Source organism: Tachyglossus aculeatus, chromosome X5 (assembly GCF_015852505.1).
Source record: "Tachyglossus aculeatus isolate mTacAcu1 chromosome X5, mTacAcu1.pri, whole genome shotgun sequence".
NCBI lineage: Eukaryota > Metazoa > Chordata > Mammalia > Monotremata > Tachyglossidae > Tachyglossus > Tachyglossus aculeatus.
Window position 1 is genome coordinate 3374235 of NC_052097.1, and position 20672 is coordinate 3394906.

Sequence of the window (20672 nt, forward strand, 5' to 3'; positions counted from 1 at the left end):
AGTGACTTGCCTAAGGTCACATAGGTAGCAATCGGCAGGGCTGGATTAGAACCCAGGTCCTTCTGCTTCCCAGGCCCATGCTCTTTCCACTAGGCCACACTGTTTCTCCTGCTTTCTCTGTAAATAATGAAGATTCCAGGAGGAAACTATATGGATGAGATGCCTTTGTTCCCACGTGTTTTCAGGAGTAGGATAAGAACCAAGTGTGATAGATGATCTGCCCAAAGAGACTGTGAATTGGGTCCTGGATCTGAGAAGATCGAAAATGAAAATGGCAGCCAGAAGACCACTGAGGATCAATTCTGATTCCATCCATGTCTCTTATTTTTGACAAGATCTTCCTCCACGCTGAGCTGAGAGTCCGGGGAGGAAGAAGGAAATGGGAGCGAGCAGACTTCTGTCCTTAGAATACAGTTGGTCCTCACTGGCATCAAAACCCCAGCCCAACTTTCATCTGGGAGTCTGCTTCATCCTCCAGTCCTTCTGGGGCTGCTGTGATATGCTGCTCTCATTATCCGCCGTTGGCATCAAAGGGACACGAGGAAGAGAGGAGTTGGAGTGACTTACCTGATTCTCCTTGGTGAGGTCGCCCTCCCTGAGGGGAAGGCCAGTGAATAAAGCAAAAGTCTCCAAATCCTGCTTGGGACTGGGGAGGGGGTTTGTGAGCAGACTGCTTTCATTCCGACAATCACTGTCTCATGGGAGAAGCAGCGTGGCTTGATGGAAAGAACACAGGCTTGGGAGTCAGGGGACGTGGGTTCTAATCCTGGCTCCTCCACTTGTCTTCTGTGTGACCTCGGGCAAGACACTTAACTTCTCTGGGCCTCAGTTACCTCATCTGTAAAATAGGGGTGGAGTTACCTCTCTTGGGACAACCTGATTACCTTCTATCTACCACAGCTCTTAGAATAGTTCTCAGCACATAGTAAGCACTTAACAAATACCATAATTATTATCATTATTGGAGAGTGATTCAGGTTCGGCCTAGCAATTCAACAGATCCCGGCTGTGGCTCGAGGAGGAGGAAAACCTGATAAGGAAGTTGATTCGGATGCAAAAGAGCCTCTGTTTTACTAAGCTCTCTTTTTTTAATGGTATTTCTGATTTTAAGGTAAACAGCATTTCTATACTGGCAAAATCTCCTCTTTCCTTTTTTTTTTTTTAATCAACAGAAGGTATTTATTGGGAGCTTACTGTGTGCAGAGCACTGTACTGAGAGCTTGAAAAAGTACAATACAGGAGAGTTGGTTGACAAGTTTCCTCCCTATGAGCCTTGAGGAAACCCTGGTCCTGGATTTGTCTTCAGCTGTCAGTCAGTCAGTTAGTCAATCATATTTATTGAGTACTTACTATGTGCAAATCACTGTATTAAGCACTTGGGGGAGTTGAATATAACAACAGACTCATTCCCTGCACACAACGATCTTATAATCTAGAGGGGGAGACAGACATTGACATCGACAGACATAAATGCATTACACAGGTATGTACGTAAGTGTCGTGGGGCTGGGAGAGGGAGGAATAAAGGGAGCAAGTCAGGTTGATGCAGAAGGGAGTGAGAGAAGAGGAAAGGAGGGCTCAGTTAGGGAAGGCCTCTTGGAGGACATGTGCCTTCAGTAAGGCTTTGAAGGAGCAGGGAGAGTAATCATCTATCAAATACGAGGAGGGAGGGCATTTCAGGCCAGAGGCAGGAAGCGGGAGAGAGGTCGGCGGCAAAAGAGATGGGATCGAGGTGCAGTGAGAAGGTTAACACTAGAGGAGAGAAGTGTGTGGCAACCACCTCCCAATTTTATCCAGGCAAAGAAATAAAAGTCCTTATTTATGAGGGTCTCCAGAAGCTCTAAGGAAAAATAGCCAGAAAGAGTGCTGGACCCCAGGCTTGTTATAGTTTTCAAATGCCCTTAATCATAGTCGTGGCTTTCCATTCAGCGGTCTGAAAGTGGGTCACAGACTTTTGGTTCTGTTCAGCCCTGATTAGCATCTCTCAGGTCTTGTTTGAGACCAGGGATGAGCGAGGCTGAGGGTTCCAGCTCCGAAATCCCTCATACGGTTGGCATCTAGGTCTAACGTAATCATCCGTTTTTGCTAGCAAACCCTCAACACATCTGAATTTAACTGTCCAAATGACGCCTCAGTTAGCCATTAAAGCCAAAGATTTTCTCTTTATCTGCCAATCAATCAATCAATCATATTTATTGAGCGCTTACTGTGTGCAGAGCACTGTACTAAGTGCTTGGGAAGTACAAGTTGGCAACATATAGAGACGGTCCCTACCCAACAGTGGGCTCACAGTCTAGAAATGTGGGTGCTCTGCATTTTTTTCATTCCCAGCATTCCTCGCCGTCTCTTGAAGTAGCACAACTTGAGTTGTTCAACACCAAAGCTAGAGAAAATGATTTTTTTTCCCTATTTCTGGACTCTGCTTGGCACTCCGATACCTTGCCAGATTTCATCAGACATGTCACGCTAGGCTTCATAGGACAATGAGACTGGTAAGGCTCCATGGAATTTTTCACCTCATTATTGATATGTGTGGAAAAATGATAACCGTATCACTTCTTTGGGACTGAAATATGACAGTCTCCCAAGAATTAGGAGATCATTAAGGTATTAAAAGTGGTTATTATTATTATTGTTATTATCAATAATAACAACAACAATAATAGCAGTAACTCTGGTATTTGTTGAATATTTACTGTGAATCAGACACTGTACTAAGTGCTGGGGAAGATAAAAAATAATCAGTTTGGACCGGGCTCTGAACACAGTAAGACTCAAACATCATTGACTGAACATAGGGAAGAATTTGTATGTGTGTGTGTGTTGTGTGTGTGTGTGTGTGTGTGCATGCATGTGTGTGTAAAATGCTCTATTTTCCCAGAGACAATCTGGAAGCTAGAGGTAGAAAACTACTCTCTCCTCTCCCAGTAATTATGTGAGCTTGGAAAGCACCTAATAAATATAGTCCTTAGGTAAGTGAAGAATCATATTTAGAATGACTTAATTTTTCATTGGCCGTTACTCCTGGATACCTCGCTTCAGTGATTTGCCTGGAGTTGATTGAAGCAATTCATTATAACTCCTTCACTGGACAAGGAAATTGTGACTTCATTCGCCTATGGATGGAAAATTTTGAACAGCTTAGCCATTTGGAATTCAGCCCAAAGAGGTATCCAAAAGTTCGAGTGTTAGCATAAGCTTATTTGAGACTTTTCCCCAATTTTCTGTCTCTTTCTCTCTCTCTCTATCACATACACACACACACACACAAAAAAAAAACCAGAACAAAAACCCAAAAAACCAAAACTAGACTGGCTGTCAGTCAGTCAGTTATATTTATAGAGCACTTCCTGGGCGCAGAGCACTGTACTAAGCACTTGGGAGAGAACATTATAATCCTAACGTATAAAGGAGAAGCAGCGTGGCTCAATGGAAAGAGCCCGGGCTTTGGAGTCAGAGGTCATGGGTTCAAATCCTGGCTCCGCCACTTGTCAGTTGTGTGACTTTGGGCAAGTCACTTCACTTCTCTGGGCCTCAGTCGCCTCATCTGGAAAATGGGGATTAATATTGTGAGCCCCACATGGGACAACCTGATCACCTTGTATCCTCCCCAGCATTTAGAACAGTGCTTTGCACACAGTACGCTCTTAACAAATACCAAAAAAACCCACCAAAAAACCATAGAACAGATCCATTCCCTGCTCACAGCTTTGAAGAAAGCCAGCCACTGAGACGCCTGTGATGTCACACATTTTGTGTTGGTACAGTCTGATGGCGTCACCCTTGCTGTTTTGCCATGTTTCCCTGAACATGGGGTGTTTCCCGGGTGTGTGTGTTGGGGGAAGAATCCCTGATCCACCCAATTGCTCCGGATCCACTGAGTTCCTCTCCCAATCCGAGTGAAGGTAGGCACAGGACTCAGCCCCGGGGTCGGGGGCGATGTGCCCTATGGACCCGTGGGGTCTTCCTCCAAGGTGCCCTGTGATTTCATGCAAAGCCAATCTCTCAAAAGGAACCCAAACAATCTGATCGATCCATCCCCCAATTGTATTTGCAGAGCACTGTACTAAGCATAAGGGAGGTGACGACAGTGCCCCCAAGGAGGTTCATTCATTCAACCGTATTTATTGAGCGCTTACCGTGGACAGATTACTGGACTATGCACTTGGGAGAGTACAATAGAACTACGAATAGACACATTCCCTGCCCACAACAAGCTTGCAGTCTAGAGGTTATGATCTAGAACAGCAGATGATCTGAGCTGGCAGAAACTCAGAATCAACAATAAATACGACTGATGATGATGATGATGATGATAATGATTTGGTCAGCTTTAAGAGAAAACACTGTGAATGGTGCTGGGATTTTTGATATACAGTTATGCTTTCCCAACACCCACCCACCCCCCACTCTATCTTTCTCTCTCTGCTTTCTTCTTTCCTTCCTCCACTCCTTGGAGACAGGTCACATTCTTAATGCTCCGTTTTTTCATTCTTCAAAGCCCTTCTTACGCCTGAGGTGTGATTATTTAGTGCTCCCATTGGGAAATGACTCCATAAACCTCCCAACAAACAGTCACAGTGTCAAGAAAGAAAACTCAAGAGTTATATCCGAATTGCCCTTCAATCCAAGCATTTCCTGTCTAATCTGCTACCTGGTCCGTAATCCGTCCTGAAACGGAAGGCTGTCTTGGAAAAGGTCAGGATTAAGTTTACAGATGTATTCAGCAGCTCCGGTGACCTCCCATCACCAAACTTTGAAGAGAAAACAACCAAGCTGGGAGTCATAGATTAAAAAACCTAAGACACGGTTCTTCCCAGTGGCTTTGAAGTCCTGTCAGCCACTTCATTTACACTGGGGCTTCCAGAATAAGGGGTTCTTAATAGGCTGCAGGTTTTAAGCTGCTAATTGGGGCCAAGACTCTTCATAACCACTCCAGTTCTATATCCTTTCTGAAGGCTTTTTGAAGGCCTTCCCAGACTGAGCCCCCTCCTTCCTCTCCCCCTCCCTATCCCCCCAGCCTTACCTCCTTCCCCTCTCCACAGCACCTGTATATATGTTTGTACATATTTATTACTCTATTTATTTATTTATTTATTTTACTTGTACATATTTATTCTATTTATTTTATTTTGTTAATATGTTTTGTTTTGTTGTCTGTCTCCCCCTTCTAGACTGTGAGCCCGCTGTTGGGTAGGGGACTGTCTCTATATGTTGCCAACTTGGACTTCTCAAGCGCTTAGTACAGTGCATTGCACACAGTAAGTGCTCAATAAATACGATTGAATGAATGAATGAATGAATGAATGAAGGATACAAAAATCCCAGCCTATCTAAAATTGACATCTGGGGCAGGTGATTTTGTGTCATTTAAAAAGTGGGTGGTGCGGGGGGGTTCCATGCAATAGCAAGTCGTTTGGGGGAGGTAATAATAAAAATGATAACTATGGCATGGCTTGGTGGTAAGAGCATGGTCGTGGGAGCCAAAGGACTTGAGTTCTAATTCTGGCCCCGCCTCTTGTCTGCTGTGTGACCTGGGGCAAACCCCTTAACTTCTCTGGGCCTCAGTGATCTCATCTGTAAAATTCAATCGTGTTTATTGAGCATTTACTGTGTGCCATGCACTGTACTAAGCACTCGGGCGAGTACAACATAACAACAGACAGACACATTCCTGCCCACGACGAGCTACAGTCTAGAGTCTAAAAAGGGAATTAAGACTGTGAGTTCCACGTGGGACAGGGACTGTGTCCAACCTGATTAGTTTGTATGTACCCCAGCACTAAGCTCTGGGGATAATGAGGTCCCATGCAATGCCTGTCCCTCGTGGGACTGTACAGTCTAAGAAGGAGGGAAAACGGCTAATGAATTCCCAATTTATGGATGAGAATCCTGAAGCACAGAAAAGTTAAGTGACTTGCCTAAGGTCACACAACAGGCAAACGGCTCATGCTCCCATGCTCTTTCCACTTTCATTCATTCATTCATTCATTCATTCATTCATTCATATTTATTGAGCACTTACTGTGTGCAGAGCATTGTACTAAGTGCTTGGGAAGTACAAGTTGGCAACATATAGAGACGGTCCCTACCCAACAGTGGGCTCACGGTCTAGAAGGGGGAGACAGACAATAAATGACCACATTTGCCTCAGAGAGGTGGTGGTGGCGGCTGTTGATACAATAAACATCATGGGGGACATGAGGTCTACCATGAAATTCATTCCTTCACATTTCAAAGGGAATTTCAGACAACGGCAAGCAAACAAATTTCAGAATATGACAGGAGCCACGCTGCCTAGGAGAAGGGTGAAACTGGCGTAGGGGGAAGCGACCGTCATGCGTGGGCATGTCCAGTAGGCCTGTGTGTAGGGGTGTGAAATGGAAAGTGAACATAGCTGAGCAGAACCTCCATTCCAGGAATGCTCCTGTGTCGGTCAGGGGCCTTGTAGCATAACGTAGTGGAAAGCACCCAGGCCAGAAGTCAGAAAGACCTGGGTTCTAATCCCAGCTCTACCTCATGTCTGCTGTGTGACCTGGGGCAAGTCACTTCACTTCTCTGTGCCTCCATTACCTCATCTGTAAAATGCGGATTAAAACTGAACCTTATGTGAGGCAGGGACTTTGTCCAACCTTGTTTCTACCCCAGTGCTTAGTATAGTGCACTGTAAACTTAACACTGTAAGATATTAAGCTTTTCTGACCCCGTTCTCTCTCTCACGTCGCCGATCCCCGAACCTGTCACTGGGCGACGGGTGACGACATTGCACTCAGAAGGTCTTCAATAAATACCATTAATACAACTCTGAGATGTTAACTGTCGTGTCATTCAGGAACTTCAGTGAGGCTCATAGGAGATGAAATGCTGGATCCAAGCTTTAGTCAATCAATCAACCGTTTTAACTGAGAGTCTAATATGTGCAGGTCACTCATTGCCTCCCAGCACAATGGTAGTCCGGTCAACGGTCATCTGGGCCTATGACCATCCAGTACAATGGCCGTGCAGTGTGATGGCAATCCAATACAACGACCGTCCAGCCCAAAAGCCACCTGGAATAATGGCAGTTCGGTAGAGTAGCATTCTGCCACAATGGCGGTCCAGTTAATTAATTAATTAATTCAATAGTATTTATTGAGCGCTTACTGTGTGCAGAGCACCGTACTAAGCACTTGGGAAGTACAAGTCGACAACATATAGAGACGGTCCCTACCCAATAACGGGCTCACAGTCTAGAAGGGGGAGACAGACAACTAAACAAAACATGTAGACAGGTGTCAAAATCATCAGAATAAATAGAATTATAGCTAATGGTCATCTGGCACAGTGGCCATCCGCTATGATGGCCGTCCAGAATGACGGCCGTGCGATACGATGACCGCCCAGTCCCACAGCCATCCGGAATAACGGAATAATGGAATAACGGCAGCCCAGTAGAGTAGCGCTCTGGCACAGTGGTGGGCCAGAGCGATGGCTACCCAGCAAGTTCAACAACATGACTCTAGAGTTGGTGTGTCTTGGCTTGTACCGGAAGAACTCCGCCTATAGTAACCACGCTGCCAGCCCTTGGAACTTGACCGCCGTCAGCTGGGACCACTGAGGCACAGGTTCAGGGCTTTGCCAGTGCTCCCCAAAGGCACCTCCCCCAACCACCCCCTACCCCCAGTACCTGTGACCTTGAGCCTGTGGGCTCCGATGGTGATCTCGTCCTCGTCGGCCGCGAAGAGAACTCGGCCATCTCGGCTGGCCCTCACTTCGAATCGCTTGCACTGGGCTTCTATGGCATCGGCGCCTGGTGGGGGGAAGAAAGAGACTGTCGTCATGGTTACTGATGAGCTCTGGCAGCGCTCTGTGGCCAGGCAACTTATCTGCCATCTCTGGTAGATTGGGCTCTCCCAAGTGTTTAGTACAGGGCTCCTCACATAGTACGCGCTCAATAAATACCATGGATGATGATAACGTTGAGATTTACACCACAGGACACTAATGAGAATAATTATGGTACTTTTTAAGTGCTTACTTTGTGCCAAGCGCTGTTCTAAGCGCTGGGGTAGAGACAAGTTAATCAGGTCGGATCAATCCCTATCCCACATGGGGCTCACACTTTGAACCCCCTTTTACAGATGAGTTAACTGAGGCCCAGAGAAGTGAAGCGACTTGCCTAAGGTCACACAGCAGACATGTGGTGGGGCTGGGGTTAGAATCTAGGTCCTTCTAACTCCCAGGCCCAGGCTGTCTCCACAAAGCCACACTGTTTCTCTATCAATCAATCAATCAATCAATCGTATTTATTGAGCGCTTACTATGTGCAGAGCACTGTACCAAGCACTTGGGAAGTACAAATTGGCAACACATAGAGACAGTCCCTACCCAACAGTGGGCTCACAGTCTAAAAGGGGGAGACAGAGAACAGAACCAAACATACCAACAAAATAAAATAAATAGGATAGAAATGTACAAGTAAAATAAATAAATAAATAAATAAATAAATAGAGTAATAAATATGTACAACCATATATACATATATACAGGTGCTGTGGGGAAGGGAAGGAGGTAAGATGGGGGGATGGAGAGGGGGATGAGGTGGAGAGGAGGGAAGGGGCTCAGTCTGGGAAGGCCTCCTGGAGGAGGTGAGCTCTCAGCAGGGCCTTGAAGGGAGGAAGAGAGCTAGCTTGGCGGAGGGGCAGAGGGAGGGCATTCCAGGCTCTATAGAGTTGAAGACTGTGAGCGTAGAAAATCAGAATCCTCTCCACCTTCCCCTGCCATCACTGTCGCTCAAAGTGCCTGGCCCGGTTGGATGACCTGCTGCCCTGGGCTGGATTAGACCAGGGGGGTGACCAGAAGGAGGTGACCAGAGAAAGCTGACCAGAGAGTGCTGATCAGAGAGAGATGACTGGAGGGAGGTGGCTGGAGGGAGATGACCGGACGGAGGTGACCATAAGGAGGTGGCTGGAAGGTGGACATCAGAGAGAGGTGACCAGAAGGGAAGCGACCGAGGGCCTGGAGCAGAGCGGTTGGCATGGCGGGGGTGGAGGCTGAAGAGAGGGCAGGGACAGACGGGGAAGAGAAGGATGTTGAATAAGCTCACACTGTAGTCTGTGAGCTCACTGTGGGCAGGGAATGCATCTAATTATTGCTGTATCGTACTCTCCCAAGCGTTTAGTACAGCGCTTTGCACACAGTAAGCCTTCAATAAATACGATTGAATGAATGAATAAGCCCTCCTTCCCCCTGATGCTCACTCTCCCTTCTGAGTCATCTGGACATTTGATATGTTCCCAACTTGTACTTCCCAAGGGCTTAGTACAGTGCTCTGCACACAGTAAGTGCTCAATAAATACGACTGAATGAATGAATGAATATTTGCCCCACCCAGAATCCTACAGCCCTTATGTACAGATCTTTAAATTCCATATTTTATATGACTTAGTTATTCATATTAATGTCTGTCTTCCCCTCTAGACAGTAAGCTCACTGTGGGCAGGGAATATATGGAAATTTGTCTGCTAATTCTGTTGTGCTCTCCTAAGTGCTAAGCACATGTTAAGTGCTCAATAAATACCACTGATTGATTGATTGAAGGAGTAGAACCACTTGCTGGGTTCTTAATTCTGCTCCTTCCGCCATCCTGGCTGATCCTGTTGGGATTTCCAAGAATCCCGCCGGACTTTCATCCCTAGTTGGGCACATGGATCACCCCCATCGGATACCTACAACCTCTGCCTCGCCCTCCCCCTCCACAACGGCCTCGGCCTTGGGGCGTTTAATATTAAGGGGCTAACGTAACTCTAAAAGGGGGCCAGGGCACAGTTCCTTTTCCCAAGCTCAGCCTCAAGGGATGCGAGTAATAGGAGGGGAGAGAGAGAGTGGAGAGAAGACGGGAATTAGACCTCCATGTGGCTTTTGGAAGGACAGATCTGGAAGGGGGAATTGCCTGTGAAAAGTAGGGAAGGAAGGAAGGCATGGGAAAGACCCATTCATTCATTCATTCATTCCTCCATTCATTTGTATTTATCGACCGTTTACTGTGTGTAGAGCACTGTAGTAAGCGCTTGGGACAGTACAATGTAACAGTAAACGGACACATTCCCTGCCCAATCAGGTGGCTGGGAAGAGCGTGGTATAAATAAACAAAAAATAAGATGAATAACAGTATTTGTTAAGCACGTACTCTGTGCCAAGCATGGTACAAAGCGCTGGGGTGGATACAGGCAAATCGGGTTGGACATAGTATATAAACCCAATCCCAGGGCAGGTATTCTGCAACCAGTTAGGGAGGATGAATGCTTAGCTTCGGGAGTGTTTACGAGATACTTGGTTCGCATAACAATCTATTTTGTAATGACTCATAGGAATCAAACAACATTTTAAAGAAAACGTTTTAGGGAAGTTTACAGTGATTTATGGGAGCCCATAAAAATGATTCAAATTACCAAGCAATTTTAGAATGGCCTGGTTTTTTTTTTTCTTCACTGTTAAAGCACAGTACAGGAATCCTGAAATATTAATCATCATAAATACAGAAAGCATATCGTAAATGCCGCATTAAAATGATAAACCTGCTACATCTCTATGATGATGCATTGAGGTAACTGCTCTGTAGTTAACACTGCACCATTGATCTGTTATTAATAGAGATCAATATTTATATTCCCCGGCTTTCTTCGATGGGCACTTGAGCCTGTCCTCCGGAGAAGAAAATGGAAGTGGGGATGAGTTGGCCAGGATGGAGAAAGAGGATGAGACGGATGATTTTTCTTGCGTGCTGCTGCGTCTGCACAGAGAGGTCTGTAATTGCCTCCTGCAGTTCTAGAACTTTCATATTGTTCTTTATTTGAAGTTATTTCTGCGATGGTTGGCCTAAAAGGTTTAGTTTTCCTTTACAGGGATTTTCTCATAACCCGGATATCTAGTCTGACCCACATTTATTTATTTATTTATTTATTTATTTATTTATTTATTTATTTATTTTACTTGTACATATCTATTCTATTTAGTTTATTTTGTTAGTGTGTTTGGCTTTGTTCTCTGTCTCCCCCTTTTAGACTGTGAGCCCACTGTTGGGTAGGGACTGTCTCTATATGTTGCCAACTTGTACTTCCCAAGCGCTTAGTATGCTCTGCACACAGTAAGCGCTCAATAAATACGATTGATGATGACGATGATGATTTTCCCAGCGTTTTCCATAGCGCGGGACATTTTTGGTGAAGCTCTTGTTCGCTGACTTGTTGCTCTCCTCCGAGTAGCCGGAGGACATTTCTCCTGCTTCTTCCAGGCAGGGTCCTGAAGGGCTCAGTCCCCCATGCAGGGGATTCATTCATTCATTCAATCGTATTTATTGAGCACCTACTGTGTGCAGAGCACTGTACTAAGTGCTTGGGGATGAGATCGAGGGTCGCCAAGGTCCAGAGGGCAGAGGGGAGCCTTGGTCTCCTGAGTCCCGGGATGGTGAGCCGGGCAGCAGGGCCAATTGTGGAAAGATGATATGACCGAGAGGCAACAGGGTCTGGGTTCTAATCCCTGCTCCTTTACTTTGACTTTGAGCAAGACACTTAGCTTCCCGGTGCCTCAGTTTCCTGGCCTGTAAAATAGGAATTAAATCCCTGTTCTCCACCTCTCTCCTGCTCCCCTTTAGTCTGTCAGCCCCATGTGGGACAGGGATTGTGTCTGATCTGACTATCTCATCATTACACCAGGGATATACCCCTTAGAACAGTGCTTTGCACATAGTAAGCGCTTAATAAATGCCATTATTATTATATACCAAGCGCAGTGCATGCTAGGCAAATACCAAAATACTAAAAGCAGTGGAAAGATCACAGAGGGTCTGGGTGCTAAATCCGGCTCTTCCAATTGCTTGCTGTGTGACCTGGGGCAAGGCACTTCACTTCTCTGGGCCTCAGTTTTCTCGACGGCAAAATGGGGATTAAATACCTATTCTCCCACCTACTTGGACTGTGAGCCCCATGCAGGACAGAAGCCATGTCCAACTCAATAACCTTATCGAGAAGCAGCGTAGCTCAGTGGAAAGAGCCCGGGCTTTGGAGTCAGAGGTCATGGGTTCAAATCCCGGCTCTGCCAATTATCAGCTGTGTGACTTTGGGCAGGTCACTTAACTTCTCTGGGCCTCAGTTACCACATCTGTAAAATGGGGATTAAGACCGTGAGCCCCCGGTGGGACAATCTGATCACCTTGTAACCTCTCCAGTGCTTAGAACAGTGCTTTGCACATAGTAAGCGCTTAATGAATGCCATTATTATTATTATTACTCTCTACCCTGATGCTTAGAACAGTGCTTGACCCGTAGGAAGAGCTTAAAATAATACTTTTATTATTACAATTCAATCAATCAATGGTATTTATTGAGCATTAACTGTGTGCAAAGCACTGTACTAAGTGCTGGGAAGGGATAATTTATTTATATTAATGTCTGTCTCCCCCACTGGACTGTAAGCTCATTGTGAGCAGGGACTGTTTCTACCAAATCTGTTGTATTTTATTCTTCCAAGCGCTTATTACAGTTCTCTGCAATCAGTAAGCGCTCAATAAATTCCAGTGATGGGACGAATGATTCTGGAAGAATATCAGGCTATGGGAAATCAGGAGATCATTGATCCATTTGGAATTAATACGGGATAGACTAAAGACATTATCATGAATGACATTTTTGTGCTTAGCAAATGCCATTAAAAAAATGCTTTACACCCTGGCCGGTAATAAGAAATACAAAGAATTTAGAGAAGCAGCTTGGCTCAGTGGAAAGACCACAGACTTTGGAGTCAGAGGTCATGGGTTCAAATCCCAGCTCCACCATTTGTCAGCTGTGTGACTTCGGGTAAGTCACGTCACTTCTCTGGGCCTCAGTTACCTCATCTGTAAAATGGGGATTAAGACCATGAGCCCCCCGTGGGACAACCTGATCACCTTGTAACCTCCCCAGCACTTAGAACAGTTCTTGGCACATAGTAAGTGCTTAACAAATACCAACATTATTATTATTATCATTATTAAACACAAAGTAGCAACATGGTCTATTGGGTAGGGCATGGGCCTAGGAACCAGAGGACCTGGGTTCGAATTCCAGCTCCACCAGTCGCCTATTGTGTGACCTTGGGCAAATCACTTAACCTTTATGCACCTCATTTTCCTCATCTGTAAAATGGGGATTTAATCCCTGATCTCCCCTGTACTTAGACAGTGAGCCTCATGTGGGACAGGGGCTGTGTCTGAACTGATTAACTTGTATTCACCTCAGCATTTAGAAGAGTGCTTAACACATGGTGTGTGCTTAACAAATATTATTATCGTTATCATCATTATTAATATTAATGATAAGAAAATCTTGGACTGTAGTGGATGCCAGTTCTGAGGTCCTCTGATGAATTCCAGACTACTTATTCAATGGTGGGGTTTTTTTTAACGGTATTTTTTAAACACTTACTACGTGCCAGGCAGTTTACTAAGCACTGGGGAGAGTAGTTGGTAGACATATTTCTTGCCCACAACAAACTTACAGTCTAGAGGGATTGGGTTTGTTTTAGGGTTTTCCAAGTTGAGCACACATTCTCTCTCCTGTCAATCAATCAGTGGTACTTATTGAGTTCTTATTGTGTGCAGAGCACTGTACTGAGCTCTTCGGAAAGTATATCAAGATAGAATTAATAGACGTGATCCTTGCCCACAAAGAGCTTCCGGTCTACAGAGGTAGATCTTGAAATCAATGATAGGGGAAGGAGCAGTAGGTTATGAGGCTGGGGTGAGTTATCAAAGTGCTAAGGATGATCTAGCGTCTTCCCTCCAGATGTTTTTCTGATCAGATAATTGGTCTCATGATGTTGTGTTTGTTTACTCTGCAGTGTTTGCCAGATTTTCAAAGACAGGTTCGCCCATTAGCGCCAATACGAAATTGTGTTTGTAATTAGTCAATTATAGGCACAACTCGAGTGCACCTGCAACTTGTCAGGGTAGACCAGGAGTCCCTGAATAAAAACCTGGTGGTGTCCTGATTCCCTCTCCTTCCAAGTTGCGCCAAGCCCTCCTCTACTTCTCTCTCTTCCTCCAGCCACAGAATCAATCAAACAGTGGTACTTATTGAGCTCATGCTGTGTGCAGAACACCCTACTAAGCGCCCAACTCGATAGAGTTGGGAGACGCCTATCCCTACCCTTAGGAAGCTTGTAATCTAGAGGGAGAGACAGGCGTTAAAATGAATGACAGGGGAATCAGCAGAGTATAAGGCTATGGACATAATAATAATAATAATGGTATTTGTTAAGCACTTACTATGTGCCAAGCACTGTTCTAAGCACTGGGATAGATACAAGGTATTCAGGTTGCCCCACATGGGGCTCACAGTCTTAATTCCCATTTTACAGATGAGGTCACTGAGGCACAGAGAAGTAGTGACTTGCCCAAAGTCACACAGCTAATAATAATAATAATAATAATAATGGTATTTGTTAAGCACTTACTATGTGCAAAGCACTGTTCTAAGTGCTGGGGAGGTTACAAGGTGATCAGGTTGTCCCACAGGGGGCTCACAGTTTCAATCCCCATTTTACAGATGAGGTAACTGAGGCACAGGGAAGTTAAGTGACTTGCCCAAAGTCACACAGCAGACTGTTGGCGGAGTAGGGATTTGAACCCATGACCTCTGACTCTCAAGCCCAGGCTCTTTCCACTGAGACACACTGTTTCTCATAAGTGCTGTGAGGCTGAGCTGGGCTGAGGTACCAAAGTGCTTCGGTGGTGATAATAATAATAATAATTATGATATTTGTTAAGCACTTACTTTGTGTCAGGCACTGTACTAAGCCTTGGGGTGGATACAAGCAAATCGGGTTGCACACAGTTCCTGTCCCGCAAAGGGCTCACGGTTTTCACCCCCATTTCACAGATGAGAAGCAGCGTGGCTCAGTGGAAAGAGCCCGGGCTTTGGAGTCAGAGTTCATGGGTTCAAATCCCACCTTCGCCAACTGTCAGCTGTGTGACTTTGGGCTAGTCACTTAACTTCTCTGTGCCTCAGTTCCCTCATCTGTAAAATGGGGATTAAGATTGTGAGCCCCCACCGTGGTACAACCTGATCACCTTGTAACCTCCCCAGTGCTTAGAACAGTGATTTGCACATAGTAAGCACTTAATAAATGCCATTATTATTATTATGAGGTAACAGAGGCACAGAGAAGTGAAGTGTCTTGCCCAAAGCCACCCACCAGACAAGTGGTAGAGCCAGGATTAGAACTCTTGACCTTCTAACTCCTAGGCCTGGGCTCTTTCCACTACGCCATGCCGCCAATTGCATGGACGATGCGGAAGGGAGGGTGAGAAGCAGAAATGAGGGCTTACTCTGGGAAGGCCTGTTGGAGGAGATGGGATGTATCGGAGGGTTTTGGCGGTGGGGAGAGAATGGTGGGCTGTCATATATGATTGGGGAGGATATGCCGGGCCAGAGGCAGGGGGAGGGAGAGGGGTCTGTAGTGAGTTGACTCAATTCCCTTGCCCCCTCTTACTTCAACTCGCTGCTCTCCTACGCCGACCCAGCCCGAACACTTTGTTCTTCTGACACCAGCCTACTCACTGTCCCTCCATCTCATCTATCCCGCCACCGACCTCTTACTCACATCCCGCGCCTGGCCTCCCTCTTCATATCCAACTGACAACGACTCTCCCCGCCTTCAAAGCCTTATTGAAGGCACATCTTCTCCAAGAAGCCGTCCCTTTTAGACTGTGAGCCCACTGTTGGGTAGGGACTGTCTCTATATGTTGCCAACTTGTACTTCCCAAGCGCTTAGTACAGTGCTCTGCACACAGTAAGTGCTCAATAAATACGATTGATTGATTGATTCCCTGACTAAGCCTCCATTTCCTCTTTTCTCACCTCTTCTGCATCGCCCTGATTTGCTCCCTTTATTCACCCCTCCCTCAGCTCCACTGCATTTATGTACATCTCTGTCATTTATTTCTATTAATGTCCTGTTTTCCCATCTAGACTGTAAGCTCGTTGTGGGCAGGGAATGTGTCTACCAACTCTGTTGCATTGTGCTCTCCCAAGCACTCCTTACAGTGCTGAGCTCCTGTCTCTATATGTTGCCAACTTCTACTTCCCAAGCGCTTAGTACAGTGCTCTGCACACAGTAAGCACTCAATAAACACGATTGAATGAATGAAAGGCATAATAGAGCGCAGACCTCGGAGTCAGAAGGTCATGGGTTCTAATGCTGCCTATTTTGGTTATTAAGGTCTGCTGTGTGACCTTGGGCAAGTCACTTCACTTCTCTGTGTCTCAGTTACCTCATCTGCAAAGTGGGGATTGAGACTGAGAGCCCCAAATGGGACAGGGACTATGTCCAGCTCGATTTACCTGTATCCACCCCAGCACTTAGTACAGCGCCTGGCACATAGTAAGTGCTTAACAAATACCATCATTATAATTATATATACAATTGATGGATTGAGATAGCCGAGATCAAGCTAGAGTGAGTTAGCTTGGCGTCAGAGGAGCAAAATGAGGTGCCAGGTTGGGAGGAAATAGTGAGCCACATACAGCGGAATAGCAAGGAAGGGTTCCCTTTATTTTCCTTTTGTATAGTCTTAAGGGGAGGCTGAAACTTTACACGTTCATTGAATCGAAGATGAAAATGTGTCTGAAACAATGAAAGTGGGCCGCAGAAGCTCTGTGAACTTGCTTTGGATTAGTTGCTTTGGGGGAATACTTTCCCACATGTTTCTTTAATTTTTCCACAAAGTAGAAATTTCTCATTCAAACTTATTTGTCGCCTGCTAACAGCATGTGTTTTCCTCCAGAACCCTGAACACCCTATACAGAAAAAATTTCATTGAAGATAAATTAGATTTTTTCCCCAAATAGTCTTTGAGTTGATTGCCCTTTTTTCCAAGATGCAAGCAAATTATATTTTCAGCTGCAAAAGTACACACACCCTCTTTCCCACTCTCATGGCCAGGAGAATATGCTTGTTTTGACTATAGGAATATTATTTTACTAAGATTTGCATCTGCCTTTATAAAGAAGTTTATATCTGCCATGAGCACTTGAAGTTTAAAGGAATTTTATGCAATAATTTTTTTTAATATTTATAGTATATGTTAAGCACTTACTATGTGCCAGGCACTGTACTAAGTGCTGGGGTAGATTCAAGACCATCAGGTTGGACTCAGTTTATGTTCTGCCTGGGGCTCACAGCTTTAATCCTCATTTTATAGGTGAAATAACTGAGGCCCAGAGAAGTTAAGTGACTTGCCCAAGGTGACACAGCAGACATGTGGCAGAGCTGGGATTAGGACTGTGTGCTATCCATTAGGCCTCAGTGCTTCTCCGATTTAATAGAGGAGATTACTGGGATAAAATTTAGGGAGGAAAATCAACTGGTTAATTGTCAAGGGAATGGGCGTGTGTGACATTATCACATTTGGAAACCTAGTTAGTCTAACATAAAGACGAGAGGGGCCAAGACATACCAAATCAAACTTCATCACCCTCCGCTCTCTGACTTGTCTTTGAAAATATTTTCCATGGTTGATGCCAGATTTTAGGTAGCCCTTGATGTGTTTCCATTGACCTTGGTTGACTTGGGTTTACTTGCTCAGTTAATCAAGATAGCATCATTTCTACCCCTGCGAAACTATGTGATCCACACTCTGATCGTTTCTTTCCTTCCGGTGGTTTTCCATCGGCGCCCCAAATTACAGATCCAATGGAGATATCGAAGTAGCTCGTGGTTTCTGTCCTTGCCCCGTTCTGTGATTTTCCCCTCCTCTCTCGCCAAATCAACGCGACTCTTCAGATCGGCAAAGATGAGATGGGGAAATCGTCAGGAGGCCACGACACTTACCTACAGTTAGCTGTCCAGTGAGCTGACCCAACTCATTCCGCGCATTCACCGTGACATTCCGGTCAGACTGGAAGACCAGCGGGCTGTCCTGGGGAACATGGACAAAAGATGGAAAGCAAAGAGGAAAAGAGCCATCAGCACATGTGAACAAAATCAGCTCACACTTTGTGTCACTGGGGCTTATCGTACACCAGGTATTTAATAATAATAATAATGATGGTATTTGTTAAATGCTTACTATGTGCAAAGCACTGTTCTAAGTGCTGGGGAAGTTACAAGGTGATCAGGTTGTCCCACAGGGGGCTCACAGTTTTAATCCCCATTTGACGGATGAGGTAACTGAGGCACAGAAAAGTTAAGTGACTCGCCCAAAGTCACACAGCTGACAGTTGGCGGAGCTGGGATTTGAACCCATGACCTCTGAATCCAAAGCCTGGGCTCTTTCCACTGAGCCACGTATTTCTTAGGAGTTTTTCATCTGAAGTGAATTCTAACCCGGAAAATGTGAGACAGCTTGGGGGCCAATGTTTCACTGTAAGTAGGGGATGAAATTTATATATTTATGTCATTTATTTATATATCTGTAATTTATTTATTATGTCTCTAGACTGTGAGCTCATTTTGGGCAGGAATATGTCTGTTGGTTGTTACACTGTACTCTCCCAAGCACTTGGTACAGTACTTTGCACACAGAGAAGCAGCATGGCTTAGAGGAAAGAGCACGGGCTTTGGAGTCAGAGGTCATGGGTTCAAATCCCGGCTCTGCCAATTGTCAGCTGTGTGACTTTGGGCAAGTCGCTTAACTTCTCTGGGCCTCAGTTCCCTCATCTGTAAAATGGGGATTAAGACTGTAAGCCCCCATGGGATAACCTGGTCACCTTGTAACCTCCCCAGCACTTAGAACAGTGCTTTGTACATAGTAAGCGCTTAATAAACACCATCGTTATTACAGTAAGTGCTCAATAAATATGACTGACTGAATGAATCTGTAATTTATTTATATTAACATCTGTCTCTGCCCCCCTCTAGACTGTAAGCTCATTTTGGGCAGGGAATGCTTCTGTTTATTGCTGTATTGTACTCTCCCAAGCACTTAGTACAGCGCTGTGCACAGGGTAAAGGCTCAATAATTATGATTGATTGAAGAGGGGCCAGGGAATTCAGCAGGGTAGAAAGTGAGAGGGGACGGGATTTTTTTAAACCGGTATTTGTTAAGTGCTTACTATGTGTCAAGCACTGGGGTAGGTACAAGAACATCAGGATGGACATAGTCCCTGTCCCATGGGGCTCACAGCCTTAATTCCCATTTTACAGATGAGGTAACCGAGGCCCAGAGAAGTAAAGTGACTTACTCAAGGTCACACAGCAGAAAAGAGGCTAAGCACTGGGGTAGATACAAGCTAATCAGGTCAGACTCAGTCCCTGTCCCATGTGGGGCTCACAGTCTTAATCCCCATTTTACAGATGAGGTAACTGAGGGACAGATTAGCGACTTGCTCAAGATCACACAGCAGAAAGGAGGCAGAATGGGGATTAGAACCCAGGTTCTTCGGACTCCGAGGCCCAAGAGCCACCACCCTGGTCTCGCTTCAGTACTGCCCAAGGTGCAGCCATAATGGAAAAGCTCTGTTCCATGTCTGAAAGTTTGTGCCGCAGACAGAGAGATCCCTCCCCTCGCGCCAATGGAAGAACCATCCTCTCCAGAAGAACATCTGAAGGGTCTTTGCTTGCTTTGCCAATGTGCTTTGACACGATTGGAAGTATAATCTCCCGCAGAAAATGAGGGAATTCTCTTTCTCCCTCTATTCCGTCGGGGAGATTTCTGCTCAAAGGTCCCTCAATAAATCCAACCGTGATGGTGATCTTGGGATGATCAACAACTAAGAGAAGACTTTTGTTTTAGGCCAAACTACCGTTTGACTATCAATTTGTCTTGTAGAGGTTTTAGATGGAAATAGATCAGGGTCCCCACTGATCTGTGTTTTTTTTTCCCTTAATAATTTGGAAGGTGTTGACACTAACCAGCCAGCTTCCTAAGCCTTTCACCCTCTGTGTCAACTCACCCAAATCGATCAAACCGCCTGTCTAGAAATCACAGGATAACCTGTACAAGATTCCCCTCTAAGAATTATTCATTCATTCATTCAATCGTATTTATTGAGCGCTTACTGTATGCAGAGCACTGTACTAAGCACTTGGGAAGTACAAGTTGGCAACATATAGAGATGGTCCCTACCCAACAGCGGGCTCAATAAATGGTCCCTACCCCTTTAGGTGCTCAATAAATGCAACTGAATGAATGAATGAATGAAATGACTTGCCCACAGTCAAATAGCGGATAAATGGTGGAGCTGGGATTAGAATCCATGACCACTGACTCTCAAGCCCGGGCTCTTTCCACTAAGCCACAATACTTCTCTAAGATTAAGACTGTAAGTCCATATGGCACATGGACTGTGTCCCACCAGATTAGCTGGTATCTACCCCAGTGCTTAGTACAGAGCCTGGCACATAGTAATCACTTAACAAATAGTGTAAAAAAGAAGCTGCATGAAAGTGGAAAAGAGTTCTGGAAGAAGGAGTTGAAAACTGTCACGAACAAGCAATTATGGCTGCAGGGTGGCGGAGATTACTTATTATTAATTGGCTTTTTGTGCCTATCAGTTATGTTCCTTGAAGGCAGGGGTAGGAGAAGCAGTGTGGCTTACTGGAAAGAGCCCGGGCTGGAGAGTCAGAGGATGTGGGTTCTTATCCAGGCTCCGCCACATGTCTGCTGTGTGACCCTGGGCAAGCCACGTAACTTCTCTGTGCCTCAGTTACCTCAT

At 45.4% G+C, this 20672-nt stretch overlaps 1 protein-coding gene across 2 annotated transcripts in view; it reads right to left on the reverse strand.

Moving 5' to 3' along the window:
- SGCZ (sarcoglycan zeta) overlaps positions 1–20672 on the reverse strand; it is a 453455-nt gene that overhangs the window by 26961 nt on the left and 405822 nt on the right. For both annotated transcript variants that reach the window (XM_038769257.1, XM_038769258.1), the window contains 2 exons: positions 17848–17935; positions 7667–7789 (listed from right to left, as the gene is read on the reverse strand). In XM_038769257.1, the coding sequence (XP_038625185.1) occupies positions 7667–7789; positions 17848–17935 (211 nt within the window). The remainder of the gene's footprint in view (positions 1–7666; positions 7790–17847; positions 17936–20672) is intronic.